The sequence below is a fragment of the Rhipicephalus sanguineus genome, chromosome 6 (genome assembly GCF_013339695.2).
Source record: "Rhipicephalus sanguineus isolate Rsan-2018 chromosome 6, BIME_Rsan_1.4, whole genome shotgun sequence".
Lineage (NCBI taxonomy): Eukaryota > Metazoa > Arthropoda > Arachnida > Ixodida > Ixodidae > Rhipicephalus > Rhipicephalus sanguineus.
The window spans coordinates 86,376,589-86,400,801 of record NC_051181.1 but is presented as its reverse complement, the minus strand read 5'-3'; the positions used below and the strand labels follow the sequence as shown (position 1 = coordinate 86,400,801).

The window sequence follows — 24,213 nt, the reverse complement described above, 5'->3', positions numbered from 1 at the left end:
GCCTAGCTCCGCACTACTTTCAGGCTTGGCACCACTAGCGAGAAGCTGCCTTGTTTTTTTTCGTCGCAGCATTGGTTACATTATTAGTGAAAATGAACTACTAACATTATTAAGTACTTAGTTATTTGACAGTGCACGCATGTCAGTTCCTCATCGCATTCGCTACTCTTGTCCTTGATTGTAGATGGTTATGCACTACGTAGGTAGCTTTTCCGCGAGTCAGAATTCTAGCACAAGTCGCGAATAATGGCGTGCTCTCAGTTAATATTTCCATGCTCTCAGTTGCTGTTAATAAAAATGACGTACTCTCAGTTGCATCCATTTAAAAGTAGATGCCAAATACTTGTTATCTGCCGCTCTAGGCAGGGAGGGCGTACATGTGTCAGTCAGTGCCACGGACTTACTTGCTCTTAGCTGCAGCAGGTAGCAGAACCGCTTCATTAGTATTTCACAGGTTTGTCAAGTAAGCTACTGAGCATTGTTAGCAGTAAAGGAAGCTTGAATGCACTGCTGTGATGCGCGCAAGATAAACACACACGCCATCTATTGCGCCGCTTTTCGAACGTTGCTCTACTAATTGGAAACCAAGAAAAATGCCCCCTGAAGATAAATTGAGCAGAAAAGAACTTGTTCATACTCTTCAGGGTTGGTGCTTTAGTTTTGACAATAGAGAATGTGAGAATTGGAGCCCCAAGTTGCTTGGGGACCCAAGAAATCGGCGAGCCTTCAGGACGCATGCGCAGAACCCAAGCCACTCTTGGGCTCTTGCGCTCGCGTTGACCCAAAGCCCAAAAATCGAAAACTACCCTGGGTCCCCAAGGCCTATCTTGGGTCGTCAGCGAGATGAAGCAAACGCAGCGCGGGCCACGAATAGTTTTAACTTAGCCATGTGTGGCTCCCCGAGCGTTTGACCCAACGTAGTCTGCGTTTGGCCCAATCATAAACCCCTGCTGATTCTCCGAAGGCAAGAGCAGCTTACCGAACGCAGCTTGGGGATCAAGTAACTTCGGTCCCGAATTCTTAAACTCTCTACTTATGCATTATTTAGGCAATATCTTTAATTCAATTCAAGTTAACGAATATCCCTGGTTTTCGAAGGAGATAGCTAGGGAAATACGAGTGGCACCATCGCCATAATTCTCTGTACTTTTCAGTGTACCTGGTAGTATTCCGAAAGTTCTCACCAACAAAAGCTCGTCATACGCGGCTGGTGCGTGTAAACCAAAGGAATAATAAATCAATCAAAATACTTTTTCTTTCTGGGGCTGCGGTTTCAACCGGGGTCCCCCGATCGGAAACTGAGTGCCTTGAACGAGCACCTCCTCTATTCTTTAATATTAGTCATACGTACCTGATTTATTTATTTATTTATGTATTTATTTATTATGTATTTATAATATGTATTAATTATTTATTTATTTTATTTGTTAGTACAACATACATCGCCCAAGTGGGCATTATTGTAGGGGGGTTAAAAAAAATACACCGTTGTATAGTCCAAAAAAAAGGTCAAACACATTCGAGCAGCGGCGCGTGCGCAATCACGAAAAGCACACATCTGCTAGTGACGAACGAAAAGCATCAGCGGAAAGGTCGACAACACACGCATCCAACTCATTCCATTCACGAATAGTAAAAGGAAAAAAATCACAGCATATCCACGGAGTGAATGATGATGAGTGGGCGAAGCTGCGGAGGTTCATCGGTAAACCGTGAATCTTCCGTGAATTCTTCTCAGTACATCATCACCGACGTGAGATCGGGCGCGTTTATACTAAAGGTTCGATGAGTTATGACGACTTGCAGCTCACTTTAATTTCACATGTACGCTGTGAATTTTCATTGTTTAGAAAACCATTGCTTTAGAAAAATCTGGCGTCTTTCGTTAGGCAGCTGGCGTCTTTTCGTTTTGCTTTAGAAACATCTGGCGTTCTTTCGTTTTGCTTTTACAAAACATCTGGCGTCTTTCGTTGGTTTATTTCATCAATCAACGGCGTTTTGAACAAAATTTTTATTGTTTAATCACGCACAGGAGAAATCTCACCAGGCACTACCTTGGAGGTAAACAATGGCTGCTAATGGGAATGAGAGACAGAAGAAGTCGGCTTTTAGCTAACACTTACACTTCTACTTCTACTAACGTTTCCTACTGGAACATGCCAATGGCTGCTAATGGGGAATGAGAGACAGAAGAATTCGGCTTTTAGTTAACGCGCACGCTGCGAATTTTTTATTGTTCAACAACGCACAGGAAAAATCTCCCACCGGCACCACCTTGGAGGTCAAAGCGTAAGACTTGTTACGGACTACAACTACTACTACTACTACTACTGCTACGACGACGACGACTACGAGGGACGAACGGGTGCCGCCTTAAGGAGCTTCGCCCCTAAAAAAGAATGAGGGAATTACACTGGTACGACAGCTGATCTCACGGATTTTTAGAGTGATCATTTATATGTGACACCTAGTATGGGCTCATCATGTACAAACTTTTGTTAATGCGAATTTCATCCCAAAAGATGGAATGGAAAAACTTTATTCGCAAGAATTTGCTGCGCTGCTCAAGAAGTTTCCATCCTAAGTTACTTTTAATGCAGGTAATACTGGAGTTAAAGTTGTAACTGCCACTGACCAAGCGTGCAGCGCGGTTTTTTATGCGTTGAAGTTTATAGATTAGAGTGTGACCATGAGGATCCAATACTGGACAGGCATATTCAAGGATGAGTCGGACATTTGTAACATACAAAGCTTCTTTCAAGATTTTAGGGGCAGACTTGAAGTTGCGTTTAATAAAATATAACACACCGTTGGCTTTGCCAGTTACGTAACCTATATGCTTATTCCAAGATAAATCGGCAGACAAGTATACACCAAGGTAGTTAAAATGTTCCACACGGTCAAGCAGTGCTCCTCACAAACTGTAGGAAGAATGATATGGCTTGCGTTTCCTTGTAAAACGGAGGAAACAACACTTATTTACATTCAAACGCATCTTCCATTTTTCACACCACCTCACCAAAGTGTCAAGATCACGTTGTAAAACACTATATCGTCCATCCTGTGATTTGAGTTTTAAATAACACAATCCTCTGCGTACAGCCTCACGTTTGATGTCAGCGTCTCTGACAAATCATTAATATAGACCAGAAAGTGTAAAGGACCCAACACTGAACCCTGTGGCACCCCGGAAGTTACATCGACATACGCAGAAGAAGAACCATTTCCTCGGACAGACTGTCTTCAAGAAGATAAATAATCCCTCAACCAACCAAAAACAGAAGCAGGCAGACCTAAAAAAGATAATTTATGTAAACAGAGAGCATGTGGAAAGGCGTCAAATGCTTTCTGAAAGTCTAAAAATACCGAATCGACTTGATAACATATATCGTATGAACTTAAAACATCACGAGAGTTGTGTAACACATGACAGTCCGGACCTAAAACCATGCTGAACTGTACAGCAAAAATTATTCGTTTCCAAGTGCTTTATAATACCGCTATATATAACGTGTTCAAGTGTTATACAACATACGCTGGTCAATGAAATTGGCCCGTAGTTAGCGACATTATTTTTGTTTCCAGACTTTGGTATTGGTACAACATTTGCTAGTTTCCATTCAGATGGCAGTTCCTGATTTTCAAGTGATTTTGAAAATAAGAAAGCTAGAAATGGCGCCAAAGCTCTTGCACACCTCTTCAATACGCGGTTAGAAATAGCACCAGGCCCTGGAGCCGAGTTTGAATTAAGGCGTTCGAGCAGAGCGCATACGCCACTAGCAGAGATAACAATGTCATCGATAGGTTCCAATCCCTGAGGCGCCATGTAAGGCATAATTAACCTTGAAATGGTTCAGAAAACACGGACTGAAAATACCGGTTTAAGCAGGCTGCCTTCTCAGCATCTTCCGATAAGGTCCTTTCGCTATCAGTTATGTCCGTAATGCCAACAGAGTCTACTTTATTCGATTTCACATATTTGCTTGCCTCCTTGGGATTATTAATCAGCTTTCTTTCCAAGGAAACAAAAAAGCAATCTTTCGCTTCTCTTAACTGTTTCTACAACACTCGACTTCATTCACCGAGTTTTTCTTGACCATCAGCGGTAGTTTTTAAACGGAAACGCTTGAAAATTCGATTCTTCTTATTAATCAACTTCCTTAGGCTTGTGGTAATCCAAGGTCTGTCAGCCCTCCTTTTCCCGGAAATAACCTTGGAAGGTACATGACTTCTAACAAAAATAGCAAGCTCGGTTTTAAAAAGTTTCCAAAGACTGGTGAAATTCATGATCGAAGAACACTCCTGGAATTCAGTGAAAAATGAAGTAAGATTAGATGATATGGCATCATAGTTACCGTTTTCATAAAAATAAAATCTACGCGGCGTCATTCTCTATACCTTAAGGTTCTGGCAAACCAAACTACCAACAACTACCTCATGATCACAAATCCCTGTCATCGTTGTAACTGACTTGATGAAGGTGGGATGACTGCAAAAAAACCAGATCTAGTATGTTAGCACATAGACCACTGTACCTTGTGGAAGAAGCAACAAACTGATGTAATGCATGTTCGCTAATGAGTTCCTCAAGTACCAAGCACAGGCCAGACCGTGAGCGCAAGACGGGAGCATGATTTATCCAGTCAACATCAGGAAGGTTAAAGTCCCCTCCTTGTAAAATATATTCTGTTCCCAATGCAGCGAGGGCTTCAGACAAAGCTTGCAGCGATTGCGCATAGTTGGAGATAGGCGGCCGATAAAACAGCCCACCGCAACGTGTTGCGCTTGTGACAGCTCTATTTTACATCACGCGGCTTTGCACTGAAGGCTGCTTAGTGATACCGACAAACTTTTTAATCTGTTATGAACTAATATGAAAACTCCCCCACCGCGCGCATCGCGATCTTTGCAATAGACGTTCATATCAGACGAAAAAACTTCTGCGTTGTAAATACTGTCATCGAGCCATGACTCGGTGCCTAAGATTATATCGGCTTTCGTAGTAGCCACAAGGTCTGTAAACGCATCCTTCTTATTTCTTATGCTCGACAGTTTACATCGAAGAAGACCAGTTCTGGCTGATCGTGCCTTTGGTGTCGAACGGAAGGTATTGATTGTTACTGCACCGGTTCTACGTCATCACTGGCAGAATTGTACATAAAAGTTTGGGCCCCTCTAATGAGCTTGTTAAAGCGAAGCCTGAACGTTTCTTAGCGCTCTTTGGCAAATGCAACCAGTTTTGTCCTTTCGAGACACACTTAGCTTGAGTAATCCTCGCTTATTGACAGAGAGGTTCCTCTTAACTTGTGTTCCCTGACAAGTATATTCTACTTTTTCCTTGAAGGAACGAAACTGCTACGATGGGTCAATTCTTCGAGATAGAAAAGCGGCCCACCCTGTGAGCCCGTTCAATGCCCGATGTCGTCACTTGAACACCCAGATGGTCCGCGCAAAGCCACAGCACCTGATGTTCAGACTCTTCCCAACTCTCGCCTGATGCGTCTTTCAGTCTGTAACAGACCAAGTTGTTTCTGTGTGACCTATTTTCAAGATCATCTTGACGCCTTTCTACCCAGTCCAACTGAGTTGCAAGAGTGGAGTTCACAGATTTACGCTGTTGGAAGTCGGCTTTTAACTCTTTAGGCCACCTACGTCGCGCTCAATCGCGGCTAGTCGAGCCGTAAGTTCTGTAAGCTTATTGTCAGGAGCCTTCTGATTAGCTGCAATATCTTTCAGCGCCTCAATAACCTTATTCTGACCCTCTTGTATTTTTGGCATTGAGCGTAATGCCTTAACCAGTTCCTGTCCCTGCTCCACAGTGAACGGCCCCGGATTCATCTCGACGTCCCTGACAGCAACAAGCGTCTCGACAGCACAGAAAGAACATCCCGACATTTCTCAGCAATTGTCTCAGACAGGCAATAAAAATAAGCCTGCACCGTTCTTCACCACCGTTCTTCACCCTCTCCTCCCGTCCTTCCCTACTCTAACCCTACGGCTAGCCTTCGTGCCTGCTTAGCTTCATGGCGGAGAGTACCCTTTAGGTGGTGCCTCAAAACGTTAGTCAGATGAGGTAATGCTTATATTCAGTATTATTGGTATCCGTGGCGCGGCGTCTTGCATCCCTGATGATCACTGTACGTCATCTCACAAGCTGGTTGCAGCAGTGTAAGCTACGAAGTGTAAACACGCCTCATGCTTACGCAGCAAAACGTACTACTGTTTGCAATTGCATTATAATTATAGTAGGCTAAAAAGATTTGCATGTACGTCATAAGCATTTAATTATTGTATCGGTAATTGCCGATAATTGTGATGACGAAACAACATGGCAGCCCGCATCCATACGCGATTGCCCTCTTCGATCCGAACTCGCGCTTGCTACATGCGCACTGCCCTTACAACAATAACTAAACGGTGGACTCGGCTATCGCTTTGTGTCGTTTCATGCTGAGGACAAAGTAGGAGGTACTTTTCTGCTCACTATTACGATACAGTGTTTGTTAAGCCACGCCTGCTAGGGCTTCTACCCGAGAATTTGACACTGAATCTTGGGAACAGTAGAAAATAGAGACAGAATCATTGCTGTCGAAGCGCCAGGACGCAAATAAGACGCAAACGCAAGCGTTGGTTTAGAACTTGAGACCCAACCGCATGCACGCGATTTTCGATCGACGGCGACGAGCGACATGATTTGCTGTCGCGGAGGGCCATCCATCGCCGTCGCTTGTCGCGTCGCGGGTTTCTGGAAAACCAGAAAAAATCGCTTGTCGCCCGGAAGTGAGCGTGACGATTTCCGGCAACATGGCAGCATCACCGATCCTCGCTTCGGTTGCAATTTGCTCTTGATGCTTCTAATCGGCGCGTACTTCAAGGAATGCAAGTTATAGCCTACCTTCTTTGCAACCCCATCTCACGCGGAGGGCGAGGGAGCGGCCGTATTTTGTCGTTAATTTTGATCGACGGCTCGTTTTGATGTTTTGGTGGTAGCTTGCTGCATGATTGGTAGCTTGCTGCAATGTCAACATCGTCGTCGTGTGAGGTGGCCCTTCTCGCGAGGGAGCGATGCGAGTGCTGCTTTTCTTAATTGTTGCACGACTGCAAGAGGAAACGTTGCAGAGATGCGCCTCGAGGACTAACCCTAACATAACGCAGTTTGCAAAGTGCGACGTAGTAACATAGGCAGCGTACGCTTCCGGGCGCCCCATGGAGGTCACAGCAGATACCACTGTCGCGGTTAAACAAGATTGCGAAAAAAGAGTCACGAAAGGCTTTCCTGCCTTCCTTATCTCACACAAGACAATAATAAATTTGGCATGTTGTCATTCATCTACTATGTAATTCTTTATACGCAATTTACCTGCGTGGACGCAATAGTTTTTAATCTAGCAACCGTGACACTGTAGCGAACATGTGGGTGCTCCCGTCGCGACGCGACAGCGCGACGGAGCCCGTTTTTCGCTGTCGCTTGTCGCCGTCGCTCGAAAATCGCGTGCATGCGGTTGGGCCTTTACGGCCATACGCTGCTCACGATGGCGACTTCGTAATTTCGAGGCGCAAGAAACCAGCGTCGGCATGTGCTGTCTTGTTTTTTTTTTCCGGTGCTCCGGTTGTTGTTGCCTGAGGCTAAGAGCGTTGGTTACTACCATGTGATCGCTTTACTGGCGCAACGCGTTTTTGTTTTGGCGCTGCAGCAGCTGCCAGACACTAAGAGCGTTGGTTTCTGCCGCGTGAAAACTCTCCTCGCCCTGCGTGTTAGGGCTACTGGGACGCTACGGGACGCCAAGCAGACCACGCGGTGATCATGAATACATCGAGAGGCGTGTTCGCTCTTTTTATTGGCTAAGCAGCGCCGTAGCACCATCTCCCACTAAAGGGAACCTTGTGGAGATGCGAAACAGCGCATGGGCCGACTTAGTTCCGTTCATCACGGGCACCTTGACCGATGTTATTGCGCCCTTGCAAGTGGAGCACACCATGAATTCACGGAAGTTCCTGTTGCTCGTCCCAAACTCTTGTTGGAGCATGCCACGCGGGTTCATCGCGCGTCTGCAGAATCTCGTTCCCCGACCGCATCACGTGATCGCTGAGAGAGTGTAAGGGGGAGAGCCCACAGCGTCTTATCCTGCCCCTTACACAGACCCGAACGCGCTCGCGCGTTCCACTACACATGGTTCCCTTTAGTGGGAGATTAGCGGACGGTCGCCAATGGAAGGACGCTCACAGCCCCGAGCAAAAGCTGCTTCGCATCTAAAATGCTGCAACGAGCTTGTAAGATGGGGTATAGGGAACCAGCGCTGGAGTTTCCGTGCCGCCCTGGCGGTCAAAGAGCGCACTTCTCAGCCGCTCCCGCGGACGACACGCACAAGGATGGCCACTAGCGAAGGCTGTGCGGGCACTGAACGCCGAACAAAAAAAAAAAGAGGCTGACGGTTACTGCAGCGTATATAAGTGTCATAACTACGTAGGAATGAGAGGTGAATATCTTTCTACGTCTTTCCTGCGAAACCATACGAGCAAGAACGGAGGCAACGTTGGATACAAGCTGTCAGGCGAGCGGGGTAAGTTCGGTCCTCTCTGGCGGCGTCGAGCTGGGGTCTAAAGCGAATTTCGCGTGTTTCATTGTTTTATACAACAGTGAAGACGGCCAGCTATGGGAGCACTTGAGGCACGTCAGTTGACGACGTTGCATCGGCTAAGTTATCGAGCTCGAGTGCTACCACTGCGACGTGCTTGCAGGCGCCGTCGCTGCCGGCCTTGCAGGAACAGCAGGAAACAGGTGGCCCCACTTATCAGGCGCTGAGACGACATCTAGAGGCGAACACATAAAAACTGCATTAAGTAAGCGTGCACAAGTTTTCGTTCGAAATGAAAATATGTAGTGCCAGCGTTGCGATCACGCACGGAAGTCAACTCGCTGTACGATTAAACCAACTGTGCGATTTACTGCGTACAGCTTCGCGCTTATTTTACACAACTACACGCGCCGTAAAGAAACAGGACAGGAACACGCGGTAATAACCGATCTAGCATCAAATGCTCGCTGCTTAACTGAAGTGTGACATCGTAGCTGGCTTGGTGTACTTGCGAGTGGCATTTCGCAGCAACTTGAGAATCGCTGTCACGGCACGACACCGTCTCTTCCACATCGTACATGTATTTCGCCTTGCACAGCTTCGCCCCGTTTTCAAGTGCCTTTCTGCGGAAGTGGTCCTCAGGCCATATTATTTTACTAAAACCATAGCGGAGCACAACTGGCGCCATAGCTGTCGACAACTTAAACAAGCACGGGACAGCGAACCCGGGAACCACGCTAGCGGGTTTACGCAGGTGCGCTCGCCGCGGCACACTGCGAAAAATATATAAAGCTTTGCAAATTTTCTTCAGTATTCTTTCGCTTGATGGCGCTAGCTGAATGAGCATTCGCAGAACCTTGTTAATGTTTTATTTTCTCTCTCTCAGAAGCTTGAACCGAAGCGAAACGGCGCGCACAGCCGAAACATATGCGAGCTGCAACAAATGTCGTCGGATAGAGCGGCGGACTTATGCCGCGACTTCCCGCCAGGCGCATTTTTTCGGCGCGCCACCTATCCAGCGCTGGTCTCCCATAGAGAACTTTAGCACTGGGGACCCAAGCTGCGCTCGGTAGGCTGCTCTTGCGTTCGGAGGAGCGGCAGAGTTTGAGAATTGGGTCAAATGCAGGCGGCGTAGGGTGAAACACACGGGGCGCCACGTGTGACAAAATTAATATTATGCAAGACACGCGCCACACTGCGTGGTGGCCTACGCTGTGTCTGCATCGCATCACCAGCCACCCACGCTAGTTTTCGGCGTTTGGGTCTTGGGAAAACGCGAACGCAAGAGCCCAAGAGTGACTTGGGATTTGCGCATCCACCTTGGCGGCTCGCAAATTTCTTGGGTTCCCAAGGTCCTTGGGAATTGCCTGAGCTAACTGCGGAGGCCACGGACGAACGGTAGCAACTGAGGAGGTAGCGCGTGCACGGCATAGAGAAAAATAAAGGAGGCGTTGGAAAAGCAACACGACGTTGTTTGTCCAATGCGAACTGAATGAAGCTTATGAATACGTTATACAGACGATGCGAAAATCATTTGGGAAGCACTACACTTGCTGCGGGTCCATAATCGCAATATTTCGTGTTGGCGGACTAAAAGCGATCTACTGGAAAACGCGTAAGTTCGATATAAGGAATTGCACATTTCAGGAACATTTCGACTTAGCGAAAATTGAATTCCAAAAAAGCCGGCAGTTCCCACGCACTGTGGGAATCGATGTAATGCGAAGCAGCCAGCAAAGAGCTGCCTACATCGTCGTGTATGTCATTGAGGAAAATGCGTGTCATGGTTTTCATGTTAACTCCTATTATTTATGTTCGTCACACAGTAACGTCGCGCAATACCAACTTCGGAGTCGATCAAGCTAGAGAAACGGCCGCCAGCGCACCATGAGCGTGGCACGTAAGTCATGCTGTACATGACATGCGTGTCATGATTTTATATTAACTCGTGTTTTTATGTTCGTCACACAGTCACGTCGCGCAAGACCAATTCCGGGGTAGATCAAGCTAGCGAAACGGCCGCCAGCGCGCCATGAGCGAGGCACGTAAGTCATGCTGTACATGACATGCGTGTCATGATTTTCATGTTAACTGTTATTATTTATATTAGTAACACAGTCACGTCACAAGATACCAATTTTGGCATATATAAAGCTAGCGAAACGGCCGCCAGCACCCCATGAGCGTGGCACGTAAGTCATGCTGTACATGACATGCGTGTCATGATTTTCATGTTAACTTGTGGTATTTATGTTCATTACACAGTCACGTCGCAAGATACCAATTTTGGTGTATATAAAGCTAGCGAAACGGCCGCCAGCGCCCCATGAGCGTGGAACGTAAGTCATGCTGTACATGACATGCGTGTCATGATTTTCATGTTAACTCGTGTTATTTATGTCCGTTACACAGTCACGTCGCAAGATACCAATTTTGGTGTGTATAAAGCTAGCGAAACAGCCGCCAGCGCCCATGAGCGTGGCACGTAAGTCATGCTGTACATGACATGCGTGCCATAATTTTCATGTTAACTACTATTATTTATATTCGTAACACAGTCACGTCGGAAGATACCTATTTTGGTGTATATTGAGCTAGCGAAACGGCGGCCAGCGCCCCATGAGCGTGGAACGTAAGTCATGCTGTACACGACATGCGTGTCATGATTTTCATGTTATGACTTGTCCTTTATGTTCGTCATACAGTGATGTTGCGCCATACCAGTTTTGGTGCACATTCGATTAACCAAGCGACCAGTAGAGCACAAAGTCGTAGGCGGCTAGATAGATAGATAGATAGATAGATAGATAGATAGATAGATAGATAGATAGATAGATAGATAGATAGATAGATAGATAGATAGATAGATAGATAGATACGCTCAAAGTCGCAGAAGTTCGCTAAGAAACGCTTCGCATTTAAAACGCGTTTCCGTGTTCGCGTGCTGGTCCCTACGTTGGTCAGTTCTACAGGGTGACGAACGCTGGAAATAACATGAGCGACGCCCCGCCGATGCCGCCCGATAACGGCGTTCCTGAAACGGCCGCTACCTATAAAAGAAAGAGAGAGAGAAAGAAAGAAAGAAAGAAAGAAAGAAAGAAAGAAAGAAAGAAAGAAAGAAAGAAAGAAAGAAAGAAAGAAAGAAAGAAAAGCAGTACGTGGCGTGCCTCGCTAGCCTGTCTTTCGCTTAACCACAGCAATCATCGCGCGACATTCTCCAATCGCCGCCGTTGCCTTTCTGTCGCGCTAGTTGCAGCAGCTTTATTAGCCGGTAATATAGCACTCGTAGCAGTAGGCAGCGGTGAAACAACGCTGGTGCATATGGAAGCTGCACTACTGTGGCATCGAGTCGTCACACGCTAGCACGACGCGAAAAGCAAAGCACGTAACTGCGTTGTCAGCGAATCATATCATTGCGTGCTTCGCAATGGCCGACGGCAGAGTTTCCTACAATATCGCACTGGAAGCCCCCGTTGGGTTGAAACTGCCGAAGCGGTCCTTGTCGGCGCTCGTTGCTGTCGCCAAGTAGTGCTTCACCTCACTCCTCTCAGATGGCGACACCGCCACCAAAAACCAACTGCGAGAGTGAGAAGCTGTGAGAGACATAAGGCTCGTTTGTGAGTTTGTTAAACATCGTGCATGTGCGTCGGTAGCGCATTTGGTAGAGCGCCAGGCACCTAACTTCGCAGGCCGAGTGGTCATTGGTCAAAATTCCAGATCATCGGAAATAACGAAATGTTTGCTTGTGGTTTATTTTAGTCATCTGTCAGTATAATCACGAAAAATGAACTGCCTAGCTGGTGTTGCGTCGTTAACAACTATAATTTAAATAGATTGTGTTGGCCCTGCGTCATAGTAATCGGTATAACACGAAAGTGAACGTCGCCTTCACAAAACCAGGTGATTATTTTACATTCATATATGAGAGCTCGCAGAATGACTATTGGTGTTTCACAGCTATAGCACCGTTTGACATGGATGCATCTACGTTGACGCCCAGTGGCACTCTGTATCCTGACTACTAACGTCCATAGTCATGCTTACACCTTTGTGGCATCTGTGTATTTAACATCCACCTGGGCACAACATATGATGAATAATGCGCATAGATGGCATCACCAGTTACATAATAAACACTTGTACTTGATATGCATTCATTCAAAACGCTGTCATTTGAGGAGAGAAACGTAGAGGCGCGTGCGCTTCATAGTAAGAGGGTAACCTACGCATTCCCCATGGATTACTACAAAACGCTTTAGGCACGCTAGAGGTACTGTTGGAGGGCGTAACGCTTCCCGATTACATGTCTCTCGATGCACTAAAGCACTAACCGCGCCAAAAGCGATCATCGACGTCGTTGCCTTTCTGTACCACTTACTGCGTCCGTTTTATTAGTCGGTGCTATAGCACTCGAATCAGTAGGTGGTGTCGAAACACAAGTGGTGCATGTGGAAGCTGCACTACTCTGGCGACGAGGAGTCACACGTGGGTACGACGCCAGAGGCAAAGTGCGTAATTGATACTTCAACGAACCGAATCAGCTAGTACGCCACATCGCACTGACAGTCGTTTCGTACAATATTGCGCCGAAGCCCTCCATTGCGCTGAAACTACCAAAATGCTATTGTCGGCTCTTGTAAGTGTCGTGATGCAGTACTTCTCTTCACAGTTCCTAGACGTTGACACCGTTTCGGCCAACGAAGAGCACTGCGGGAGGAAGAAGGTGTGAAAAATATAGGGCGCATTTGTGAAGCACCGTAATGTGACTCGGTGGTGCAGTGGCTACAGCGTGCGGCACCTCTCGTCTCGGACAGAGAGATCCTAGATTCGACTCAGAGGTCACCCGAACCAACGCAAATTTTTCATTCTTTTTTTCGTGTGCATGTTACGGACGTCAGGTTCGTGACGACGTCAATAAAGTCTTGGTGGGTCCCGGCATAAGCCACTTGCGTGTTAAAAAAAGCACACGGATGTATGCGTACGCAGTTATCTCATTTTTGTTGTAGGCCTTGCAGTAAAACGCATGTGCTGTATGGCACGTAATTATATTTCTCGCGGCCAATTTGTTGTTCCTGTTGCTAGTGAGATCCTGGACGAGGGCCACCACCCGGAGTAACCAGGCAGGCTTATGATTATTAAAGTTGCTTCTCCTTCTCCACTGCAGGCACACAAAAGATATTAGCGTAAAACTGGGAGTGACAGAAGGTCTCGGGACGCCCTATATGATGGAAGTGTGGCTGGAAGGTAAGACCTGCAGTACCAAGATATTCCATTTTTTCACACGCTGTCTGCTATCGACTAAAGCACTAACAATATTTAATTCTGTAGTTTTATAGTAGACATGTTTCAGTAAAGACCGCTATTAAAAATTATAAACACTAAACGGAACAGCAACATGAGTAGAACAACGATGAATAATCAGACTGAAGTAATTTTCGAGAGCCTCTGAAGAGAACAGTGGTTTCCCATAGATAGCGATACACTTGAAGCGGTAAGAGTATATATGTCCTCAGGACGTGAAAAACGGCAGATCCTTAGGTAACGATACTAAGATAACCTAACCTGAAGAATATTGATGTGACGAAGTGTATTTCACAGTTCTCAGATTGTGAACGGCAGTTGAGAATTAGCCCTGAACAGAAACGTATATAACAGCTGTACCTTACCGACGGGGCAGAAGCATGCAGGAATAAGAAAATGGTTAAACTTAAATTGAGCACAACGCAGCGAGCCATGGTAAGAAAAATGACAGGCGTGACCTTCAGAGACAGGATTATAGCAGAGTAGGTCAGGGAACAAACATATGTTATTGATGTCTTACTCAAAATTCAGAAGAACAGATGAGTAAGCGCAGGACATGTACCGAGAAGCGAAGTCAGCCTCTGGTCGTTAAGAGTAAAATACTGGATTCGAAGAAAAGTCCAGCACGCCAAGAGGAGGCAGAAACTTACATCGACATACGAGATCAAGAAATAAAGACCAAGAAGCACAGCACCGGAAAAATATACAATATATGGAAGAAGTCTTCGCCTTCCGCTAGATCTTGAACAAATCATACTTCATACGTACTGCGAAGAGATTACGTCTTTGTTACAAGTATATTAACATGTAAAAATCACAGCATATCCACGTGGTGAATGGTGATGAGTGGGGCGAAGCGAACTCGCGCTGCAGCACGGCAATGGCATTGACGCGAGCGTGGTCCTTCTTGATGGAAGCTATTGTGACTAGATTGTTTGAGAACCACAATCTGTTGCACACACCGCAACTATGGCCGAAACTGTTATCAAGGAAGTCCCGCTGGAAGCGCGCGTCGACGCCTTCGGGCAGAGCCCACCTGATGCGTTTTGCAGCCACTTCACGTGTTCGCACAGCCTCGGGCTCTGCCTGCCGGTACGCGCGCTTTCTCGCCGCTTTACGGTCCTTCACATATTGAAGATCCGATTCGCGCCGCAGCCGTGCAGCTTCGGCCTCGCGGGCTCGAACGGCGGGGTCTTCTCGCCGCAGCCCTGCAGCTTGTCGAGCAGCTTCGGCCTCGCGGGCTCGAACGGCGGGGTCTTCTTGCCGCAGCCGTGCAGCTTGTCGAGCAGCTTCGGCTTCGCGGGCTCGAACGGCGGAATCTGCTTCGCGGCGTCGACGTGCAGCTTTGGCTCGCGGGCTCTCACCTCAGGATTCTGTTTGCGAGCGCGCGCTGCCGCCGCCTTCCGTTCCCTCCTTTCCGCAGCTCGGAGTCGCCAGACGCTTCCGTCTGGCGACTCCGAGCTAACGAGAAAGCGTGCCAAGAGGGAGCCTCATGGCGCGTTACTTCTGAAATGTTGTCTTCGGGTGTCGTTGAAAACACGAGACGTAGTAAATAAGAAAGAACGCCACACAGGCGAACACGCACGAGAGCGTCACTCGTCAACGTCGTCTTCTTCTACTGCGTACCAGAACGCGCGCTTCTCACGAGCTAGAGGTGGCTACTACAACGCTACAAACAAACGGAAGATGGACAGACCCACGGCATAAGGAGCTTCGCCCCTAAAAATAATACCTAATAGACGCTGAAAGCCTGAATACCGGCTGTTAAGTACCATTGCGTCGCTGTTGTGTCTTGCTAATACCATGAGTATTTCAGTGCAAAATAGCAAAATGTGCTGTATTGAAAGGTTGTACAAACAGTGCCCAAAGTCTCGCCTCTGGCCTCAAGAGCTTCGTCTAACTATCTGCTACCGATATGAATATTGCTGAGAGCACTTCTAGATGCGAAGCAGCTTATGAACGAGGTCTGTCCTTCCGGCGTGATCAGTGTCCCGCGTGCCACTAGATATATGGAAGAAAGAAGAGACCGAAGTGCTGGCACGAGCGGAGAGCTCGCGCATGGTGTGCAGAAAGGAATGTTTGCCTAACATATGGACTTCCGATAGAGCGCTCGCTCCACTGCGGCGCGTGCTCTAGTATAAATCATGCAAGGTACCGACAACGCCATAAATCATGCCAGGTGCCCACTTCGCCATAAATCAACCTCACTCATGCAAGGAACACACTACGCAATAAATCAGGCAAGGTGCCCACTACGCCATAAATAATGCAAGGTATCCTTAGATGCGAAGCAGCTTATGAACGAGGCCTGTCTCCCCGGCGTCGCGTCGACGTAGCCAGTGGCCCAGCCGATCCGGAGCGACGGGCTCGTGAAGCCGAAGCGAAACGGGCGCTTTCACATCGCATTCCTAAACTTCAAGCTGCAACCTATGCAGAAAGAGCCATCACCTTAAAGGGACACTAAAGAGAAACAATGAATCGCTTTAGATCGATAAATTGCGCTCTGAGAACTCTAATGTCGTTAATTTCAACGTCATAGGTTTAGTAATAGAAGAGGAAATCGAGTTCAAAGTTTCATTTTTAAATTTCGCACCGATATTTCCCCGCGTGACGTCACGGATTTCAAAGTGTATTCATCGTACTTTGGCGCTATTCGCTCAACAAAATTGCCCCAAACTTGGTATGTTAAGTCTACGGCCCCCTCAGAGGACAATGTACTTCATTTTTACCGATTAGGAACTACGTAGTATCTTGTCAAAACATGTGACGTCACGGCGAATGGTGCGGAAACTTCAAGTTGGCGTCGCCACCCACATTTTGTCTTTGCGCGTTTTCTCGCTTACTAAGGGTCTTCTCGCTGCAAGCGTGGTGTTTTGGGGATTGTGAAAGAGTACTTACTAATATGAGAAAAGTAGTTTTGCTCTTTAGGGTCCCTTTAATACTTTACGGACCACAAGGCCCTTATACTCAAGGGACAACGTTCCCTTCCGCTTAATCTCAGATATGACGAGTAACAACATCAGGGGAACCTCGAAAAGAAGGACGATGAACAGTGATGAAGAAAATAAAACATCTACACAAATCTAAGGTCTACTCATGGCTGCTTCGCATACTACTCAGGGTTCTCTTTACGGGGAGATGGCGGCATTTTTTAAAGAAAAAACTTCTTTTTAATCTCGCAATGCTAGCAATAGATTTAGATGAAGGAAGACACGCGTATTGAAGCAGAAAATTCCAGTAAGACATTAATGTCGGCCAATGTAGCGTTAGCCAATGTAGCGTGTCGGCCAATGCAGATCACGCATTTTTAGGCCTCTGGCCCCTATGGGCATGTGGCCAGGCTTATTTGGCACTGATTCCGAAGAATTTTTTTGAGATTGTAGAATGAATAGGGTGCAGACAGGAGTGCCAGTGAAAGACGAAGGCGACGACGGTTGTTGGTGATCGTCCCGGTCGCTTCACCTGTGCTTGTTCTTTAATAAACGCATCACGGACTCAACGCTAAACGCGTACCATCTGGTGACGGAGAATGCTGGGTCTCTTTTCCACCCTGGAACTCCGTAACCGGGCTCTGTCTTCCCCGTCAACAATGCCCGACGACGTTGCACAGCAGAATGCTGCCACACCCCAGCTGCTCGCTGTGCCGGTATTCCATGGGAGCGCGACGCAGTCATTTTCAGCGGTACTGATGAGCAGGACGTCTAATACTGGCTCTCTTCGTGCGAAAGAGTGAGTGTCAACAACACGTGGGACGGTAATGACAATCTTGGCCGCGTCCACTTCTACCTAAGAGGAGTCGCGAAACTGGTTTAACAACCATGAGGCTGAGAGTACTACCTGGGCCTCTTCCAAAACTACTTTCGCGGACGTATTCGGCCGACCGACAGTGCGCAAGCTCCGCGCCGAACAGCGCTTGCGTGATCGCGCCCAACTGTCTTGAGAGTGTTTCTCTTCGTATATTGAGGGCGTCGTAGGCCTCTGCCGCCGCTTCAGTCCTGTCATGTCAGAAGCCGTCAAAGTCAAGCATATCATGAAAAGAATCGAGCACGATGCGTTCCACATGCTTGTGGCGAAAACCCATCAAACAGTCACGGACATCATTCAGCACTGCCAGAGCTACGACGAGTTGCGAAAGAAGGGCGTTTCCACGCGCCGTCCTAGTTTTCACACGACCAGTACGTCAGTACTCACCGTTGGCACCATTTCCTTGGACGCAACGGTATTAACGCACCAATCCAGCAGTTCATCCCAGAAGTAGTTGTCTCTTGCACAAGTTCTCCAAGGCAATACTTATGGGCTCCCCTCGTCGCTGCGACAAACGATTGAGGAGCAACTGTTCGAAGTCATTCTGCTGACGCACCAGCCACTGCCTATATCCACGCCCTTGACCTACGCTGACGTAGAGAGAAGGCAGTCACATGCGCTGTCACACGGCACGGACACTGCTCATCCCTCAAGAGCCTTCTGCTCAACGCAGGCGCCGACAGGCCGGCACGTTCCACTTTAGTGCCGTCCTGTCACCCCTCCCAATAATCTTTGGCGCGCAGCGGGCAACCGACCAACCTTTTCCTACTTTTGTATACCCGGCCGTGTCGAGCGTTTCTGCCGCCGCCGCGTCCCCCATCCAGGTACCGTTGACGCAAGTTGCAGCTACGCCCGCACAGAGGCACCACAGCCAGTGACTTCCCATGCTACTTCGTACACATCTTCATCGAACCGCCGCACCTTCAGCTCACAGTGATCGCCATTCTTGCGCCGACGTTCACTTTCGCCAATGATTCATCATCCCTCGCCCGTCCAAACGGAAAACTCACCATCGCAGTTCCAGATGCAAGAACTTCACCGCTGTCGAAATTTACAAGACCTCGTTCTCAACCTGCTAACAAAATAGCTGTCTTCATTGAAGGTGTTGCCGTGCACGCCGTAGTCGATACTGGAGCTGCTGTGTCATTGTTGAGCGAAGCAATGTGTTGCAAGTTAAGAAAAAATTACGATTCCGCTTTCTGGTGTTTCTCTCCGTACATCAACCGCACATCACATACAAACTTCCTTGACGTGCACGGCTTGGCTATTCATTCAGGACCTTTTGTAGGCGGTCGTCTTTCCACGCTGCTCGCACGACGTTATAATGGGCTGGGGCTTCCTTTCCACACATCATGCCGTCGTTGACTGTGCCAGAGCCGAACTAGACCTATCAGCGACCTCTGACATCGATTCTGGCAAGTCATCTTTTCCTCGTGTCGTCGTCGTCGCGGACACGGAAATCCCAGCTAGGTCTTATGTTCTTGTGCCAATCTCCTGCGCCTATACTTTCTCTAGCGCCATGTTCACACGGTCAGACGCATTTACTTCCCGTAAGGAGTTCCTTCTCCTCTTTGCTCTTTTCACGATCGAAAACTCCTGCGCAACCATTTATGTCACAAACCTGCTTTTTGTCGCAGCCACAGTACTCCGCGGAGAGTGTATAGGGCGACGTGAGGAGATTGATTCTGTTTGACCTAGCCAACTACCCGATCGCACAACAAACCTCCAGATCGCCAGCGTTAATCTCGTTACCACGTCCAACACATCTTCCCTATACGCTTTCCTTCCATCAGTTAATTCGGACCTTCCTATCGCTCAGTGGACTCAACTGTTGAAGCTTTCGGACGTCTTTCGACCACAAGCAAACCAGTTTGGCCCGAGCATCTGCAGTCGTTCATCATAAAGACACCGGCAGCCATGCACCCCTGCGTTAGCGTCTATACCGGATATGTCACGCTGAACGCCGAGTTATTGATGACCAGGTGACTGATATGTTTAGTGTTGGCGTCATACAACCGTCCCACAGTCCTTGGGCCTCCCCGGTGGTACTTGTGAAAAAGGACGGTAGCATCCGATTCTGTTTTGATTATAGGCGCCTTAACAAGAAACACACGCAAATATGTTTATCCGCTCTCCAAAATCGATGACGCCGTCGACTGTTTGCAAGGGGCGGAGTTCTCTTCCTAGCTGGACCTTCGATCGGGGTACTGGCAGGTACCTATGGATGAAACTGACCGCCCAAAAACTGCGTTCGTAGCTCCTGACGGTTTGTACAAGTTCAACATGATGCCGTTAGGCCTTCGCAACGCCCCCGCCACGTTCGAGCGTCTTGAAAATCGGTCGATAATATTGTACACCATGGTAGGCTTTCTGTACGGAGAGCTAAAATAGCCCTATGCGCATATTTTCAATCGCTAAAAGGGTCATTTGGTAGAGCGACACTGTATCGTTGCGCCTTGCATCAGCATCGCCGCGCCTTGCTTCGCCACGCCGCATGCTTGGATATAGGAGCCGGAGGGCGTCCGCACTTTGGCTTTCCTTGCGGCACGTTTTAGGTGTCAACCGAGCAGTGAAGGCAGGCTGTCGAATGGGAAGGCGATACGAACTACGTCAAATTACGCTATAGCGTTCTACTCATGAAAGCGAAGCTCAAGCGTCCTGCACGTTTTTTTATTGCGTCAGCAACAACCGATTCATTCGCCTTATTGCAAGTTTTTTCCAAGCTTTAGCTTTAAACACCAGAATAACAAAGCACCTTCGGAAAGTCGCCTTGCTGTCAGCAAATCAGTACGACTTTAGAAAGGTAAATCTACTCAGCTTGCTCTCCTTGACATACGATAGATAAGTGCTCATAACATAAAAATTCAGCGCTATACAATAGACATAGTTGTAGAATTTAGCAAATTACTCGACTCTATTCAGCAAATATTACTATTGTCACTATGAGTGAAAATCAGCGCAGCTGACAGGAAGGGAGGGAAGAGAGGATACAAAGGACTATTCTCAACGTTACCGCTATGTGGAACTCGAGGCCGTGCAGTTGATTTACTGCACAGCTACCTTCAAGCCCGCTCTCAGTTCGTTGACATTATTAACTTCAAATCTAGCTTCTCACTTATAATTCATGGTGTACCTCAGAAGTCCATTTTAGGCCCCACACTTCTTATGTTGTACATAGGTGATATGGTGAATATTCCTAACACACCTGACATACTTTTATACGCAGGCGACAAGAACGGTTTCTTCTCGTCCTCGAACATATCATCGTTGGGGACAGTATTCAACACCTGGTTATATAATCTATCTGGCTCAATGCATATCAGCTACAGCTAAACCTCAAAAAAGGCAAAAAATATTATGTTAACAAATAATAAGTCAGTTGTTACGGATAATGGAATTATATCAAACCTCAACCGTTGAAAAGGGTTACTGATTAGAAAAAACTTTGTAGTGGCGTAATGGAGTTTGATAGCAATGTTCCGCAATCACTTAACAGAAGCGATAAAATTGGCGGACATGTCGCGTTATATATTAAGAATATTGTTAATTACATTATTATTCCTGATTAATCTACCGTAACACCTAGCTGCGAATCCCTTTTTATCAGGGTGTGTTGATTTGTGATTGGGGTCATTTATCGACCGCCCTCTGGATCGTTTGATGACTTGTTCAATTTTTACAGCGTTTGGTGTTTTTTTGTTGTTAGAAGAAACGCCAGTGTTAATTATGGGCGACTTTATTATTGACATAATGCAACCTGCTACATCAATCAGCCAGTTATTTACCTTTTGAGTGTGTATGGTAATTCTAATCATGTTGACGAACCTACTAGTCTTGCCTACTCTCGCCATTGAACATTCGGCATTGACTCTCGTTTGCATTACTATTAGCTAGTAAGGGGGGCAACATCTAAAACTAACTTGGAAATTTGTACATTATGTAGATGAAAGCTATTCGTTTCATTTATAATATGTCACTATGTATACACACATGGCATCATATTTTAAGCAACAATATATATTTAAGAATAATTGTCCATGTTAACAAAGACTATGAAGCGGCTCTCCTGGAATACTAAACGAATCGTGATAATTTATTTTCTACATACACACGTAGAAACAGATACCCGTCCAGAACATAGACTTTGTAAAGATACGAAGAAAACCAAATTACAGCACTCAGTTAGTAAAATGGCAGATTCCCCATTTGATGAAATTTTATTCAAGATTATTGGACGTCATCGAGGAAACTACAACCTTCCTAACATTTAGAAAGCGATCAACATCGTTCTTCCACGATTGTTTGTAGCTTTTCTTGTTGTCTTCTCTTTATTATAGAATGTGGTATTCCTGAATCTTTTGCTTGCTTATATGGCAATATATTCATAAGTTGAAATATTGTTTGTATTGAATTTGCTTCTGCATATGTATTTTTATAGCAGTCTTCTCTCCTTTGTTTCGAATGTTATGTAATGTTGTGCTTCGTTATCTTGTGTTTACAAAATATGACACTGACAATATGAGACCCACCAGAAGAAGGTGCACATAACGCGCCATTCGGTGTGTCCGTCGTGTAACTCATGTGTATCTCCTCAGTTCTTCCAGGTACAGGAGGTACTGGAGCGCCTCCTAGCGACATCGAAGCAAAATGTAAGTCAGCGGACTGTTTTGCGTGCCGCGAGGTGGCTGAGTTTGCCTATGAGTTTATGGTTTTAGATGCTTTAAGCTTCTCTAATGTTTCGCTTCTGAATGGGCAAGACGACGGGCTGGCCACGTGTTCCGACCATTCGTTCCGCGAAAGCACCAGCTGTTTTGAATAGCTTGGCGACTAATTAAACACGGCAGGACCCCCTAATTCAGCCCGTAAATAGTGTTTTGGAATAGCGAAGACAGGCCGATGCGCAGCTGGTTGTGCAACAACAAAATATTTATTCAGGCATTTTTCACTGTTCTGGGTCAGCGTGTGCAATGAGAACAATTGCTATATATCATTTCGCATTGTCTACTTGTTCATTTATAACGCATTGGATTGAAACGTGTAGATATTAGTGACTATAGGAAAGGGAGAGTGCCGTCTGGTGTCATATTAGTTCACTCTAAAGAGGTATAAGACTCATTATTAATCAGTTCCTGCAAGACTTCTGTCGTGTTACCTTCAACAAACCTTTTCATTTTTTCATTTCATATAAAAGGACCTAAAACTGTCTACAACGCTTCAACAGTTTTCGCTGAAGGTTCACCACACTTTTACCTTTCAAACGAGTGGACAGGGATGGAAGGATATCATGAACGTTTCATCCATTCATCCTTTCACCACCACGCACATCTTGCGGCTGGTCGGAGAACCAGGTGGTGAAGCTGGCGATGCGACTGTCATTAAGAAAAGTCAAAATATTTTAATGGTTTTGGATAGTACTGTATACAGTGGGGCTATACATAAGTGGAGAATGTTACTACTAGGTATGCTGTTCATATCATGAATGGCGAATTTTTTGGCGAAATTTGTAAAAGATGGCGACTTTTGATGACTTTTTGCTCGTCCTTTGGCGACATTTACTCGAAAGTCAGTGACAACCCTGGTCCACTGCTACAATGATGTAGCGGTTTCCCAGAGCGCTTCGTGTGTAGAGGTCCTATGTAGTCGATGCCAACTAGGTGGAAAATAGTCTCAGGTATCGAAGAAGGTGGTAGTAGTCCCGGTTGACGGCCAGGTGGTCTCTTCAACTACTGACAGATTTCGCAACTTGCGGCGTAAGAACGGACACTACTTTGCACCTTTGGCCACCAGATACGTTCTTGTAATTTGCGGAGCGTGACTCGTTGGCCGGTGTGGCCGCTTTCTGGGGTGTCATGAATGGCTTTCAATATTTCTGACAAAAAAGGCTTAGGAACCACCAGGAGGTACCGCTCTTCTGATCGATCCTCTTGCCAGTGATGCCAGTAGAGTACGGCGTTGCACATCACAAACATCATGTTTTTTTTTCCTGTGGCAGTGATAGAAGCAATAATTGATGCCAAGTCTTCGTCCCCCTGTTGGGCTTTGGATAAGTCCAGCTGGTTGAAAAAGACGCCAGGCCTGCGCTGAAACCGCAGCACAGTCACAGCGAAAGCTCGAAGAGCGGAGTTTCTAGAGCCCGTTAAGCTCTCTTGGGGCTACAATAGAAGTACACTAGAAAGGTACCCACTACGCCATAAATCACAATTTTTGTGAAGTTGGGAAGCACCTACTAAGCCATTATTCGTCATTCTGCGGAGAAGCGAGGCACCAACTACATGTCTGTAAGGCATTATGTGCACTTTGTTGACGCGATGACTGATGACAATGAAGAATTATGGCTCAGCCCTTTGTAATGGGTTGGAATCTTCAAATGGCCCACCAGTTATGTAATCTGCATTGGGTGACGCCTGGTCGCTCTTTCCCTCTCCCGTCATGCTGTATAACATACGTTGATGTTGGAGAGAGACGGGGGGGGGGGGCGAAGAACTTTACTGAGACCCCGAGGAAATGGATCATGCACTTATGGGCTTCCTTG

At 46.8% G+C, this 24,213-nt stretch overlaps 1 protein-coding gene across 1 annotated transcript in view; it reads left to right on the top strand.

The window, feature by feature from the left end:
• LOC119397395 (uncharacterized) overlaps positions 1 to 24,213 on the top strand; it is an 87,715-nt gene that overhangs the window by 17,778 nt on the left and 45,724 nt on the right. Inside the window, exons 3-4 of the mRNA XM_049416550.1 lie at positions 13,741 to 13,820; positions 22,277 to 22,330. Of these exons, the coding sequence (XP_049272507.1) occupies positions 13,741 to 13,820; positions 22,277 to 22,330 (134 nt within the window). The remainder of the gene's footprint in view (positions 1 to 13,740; positions 13,821 to 22,276; positions 22,331 to 24,213) is intronic.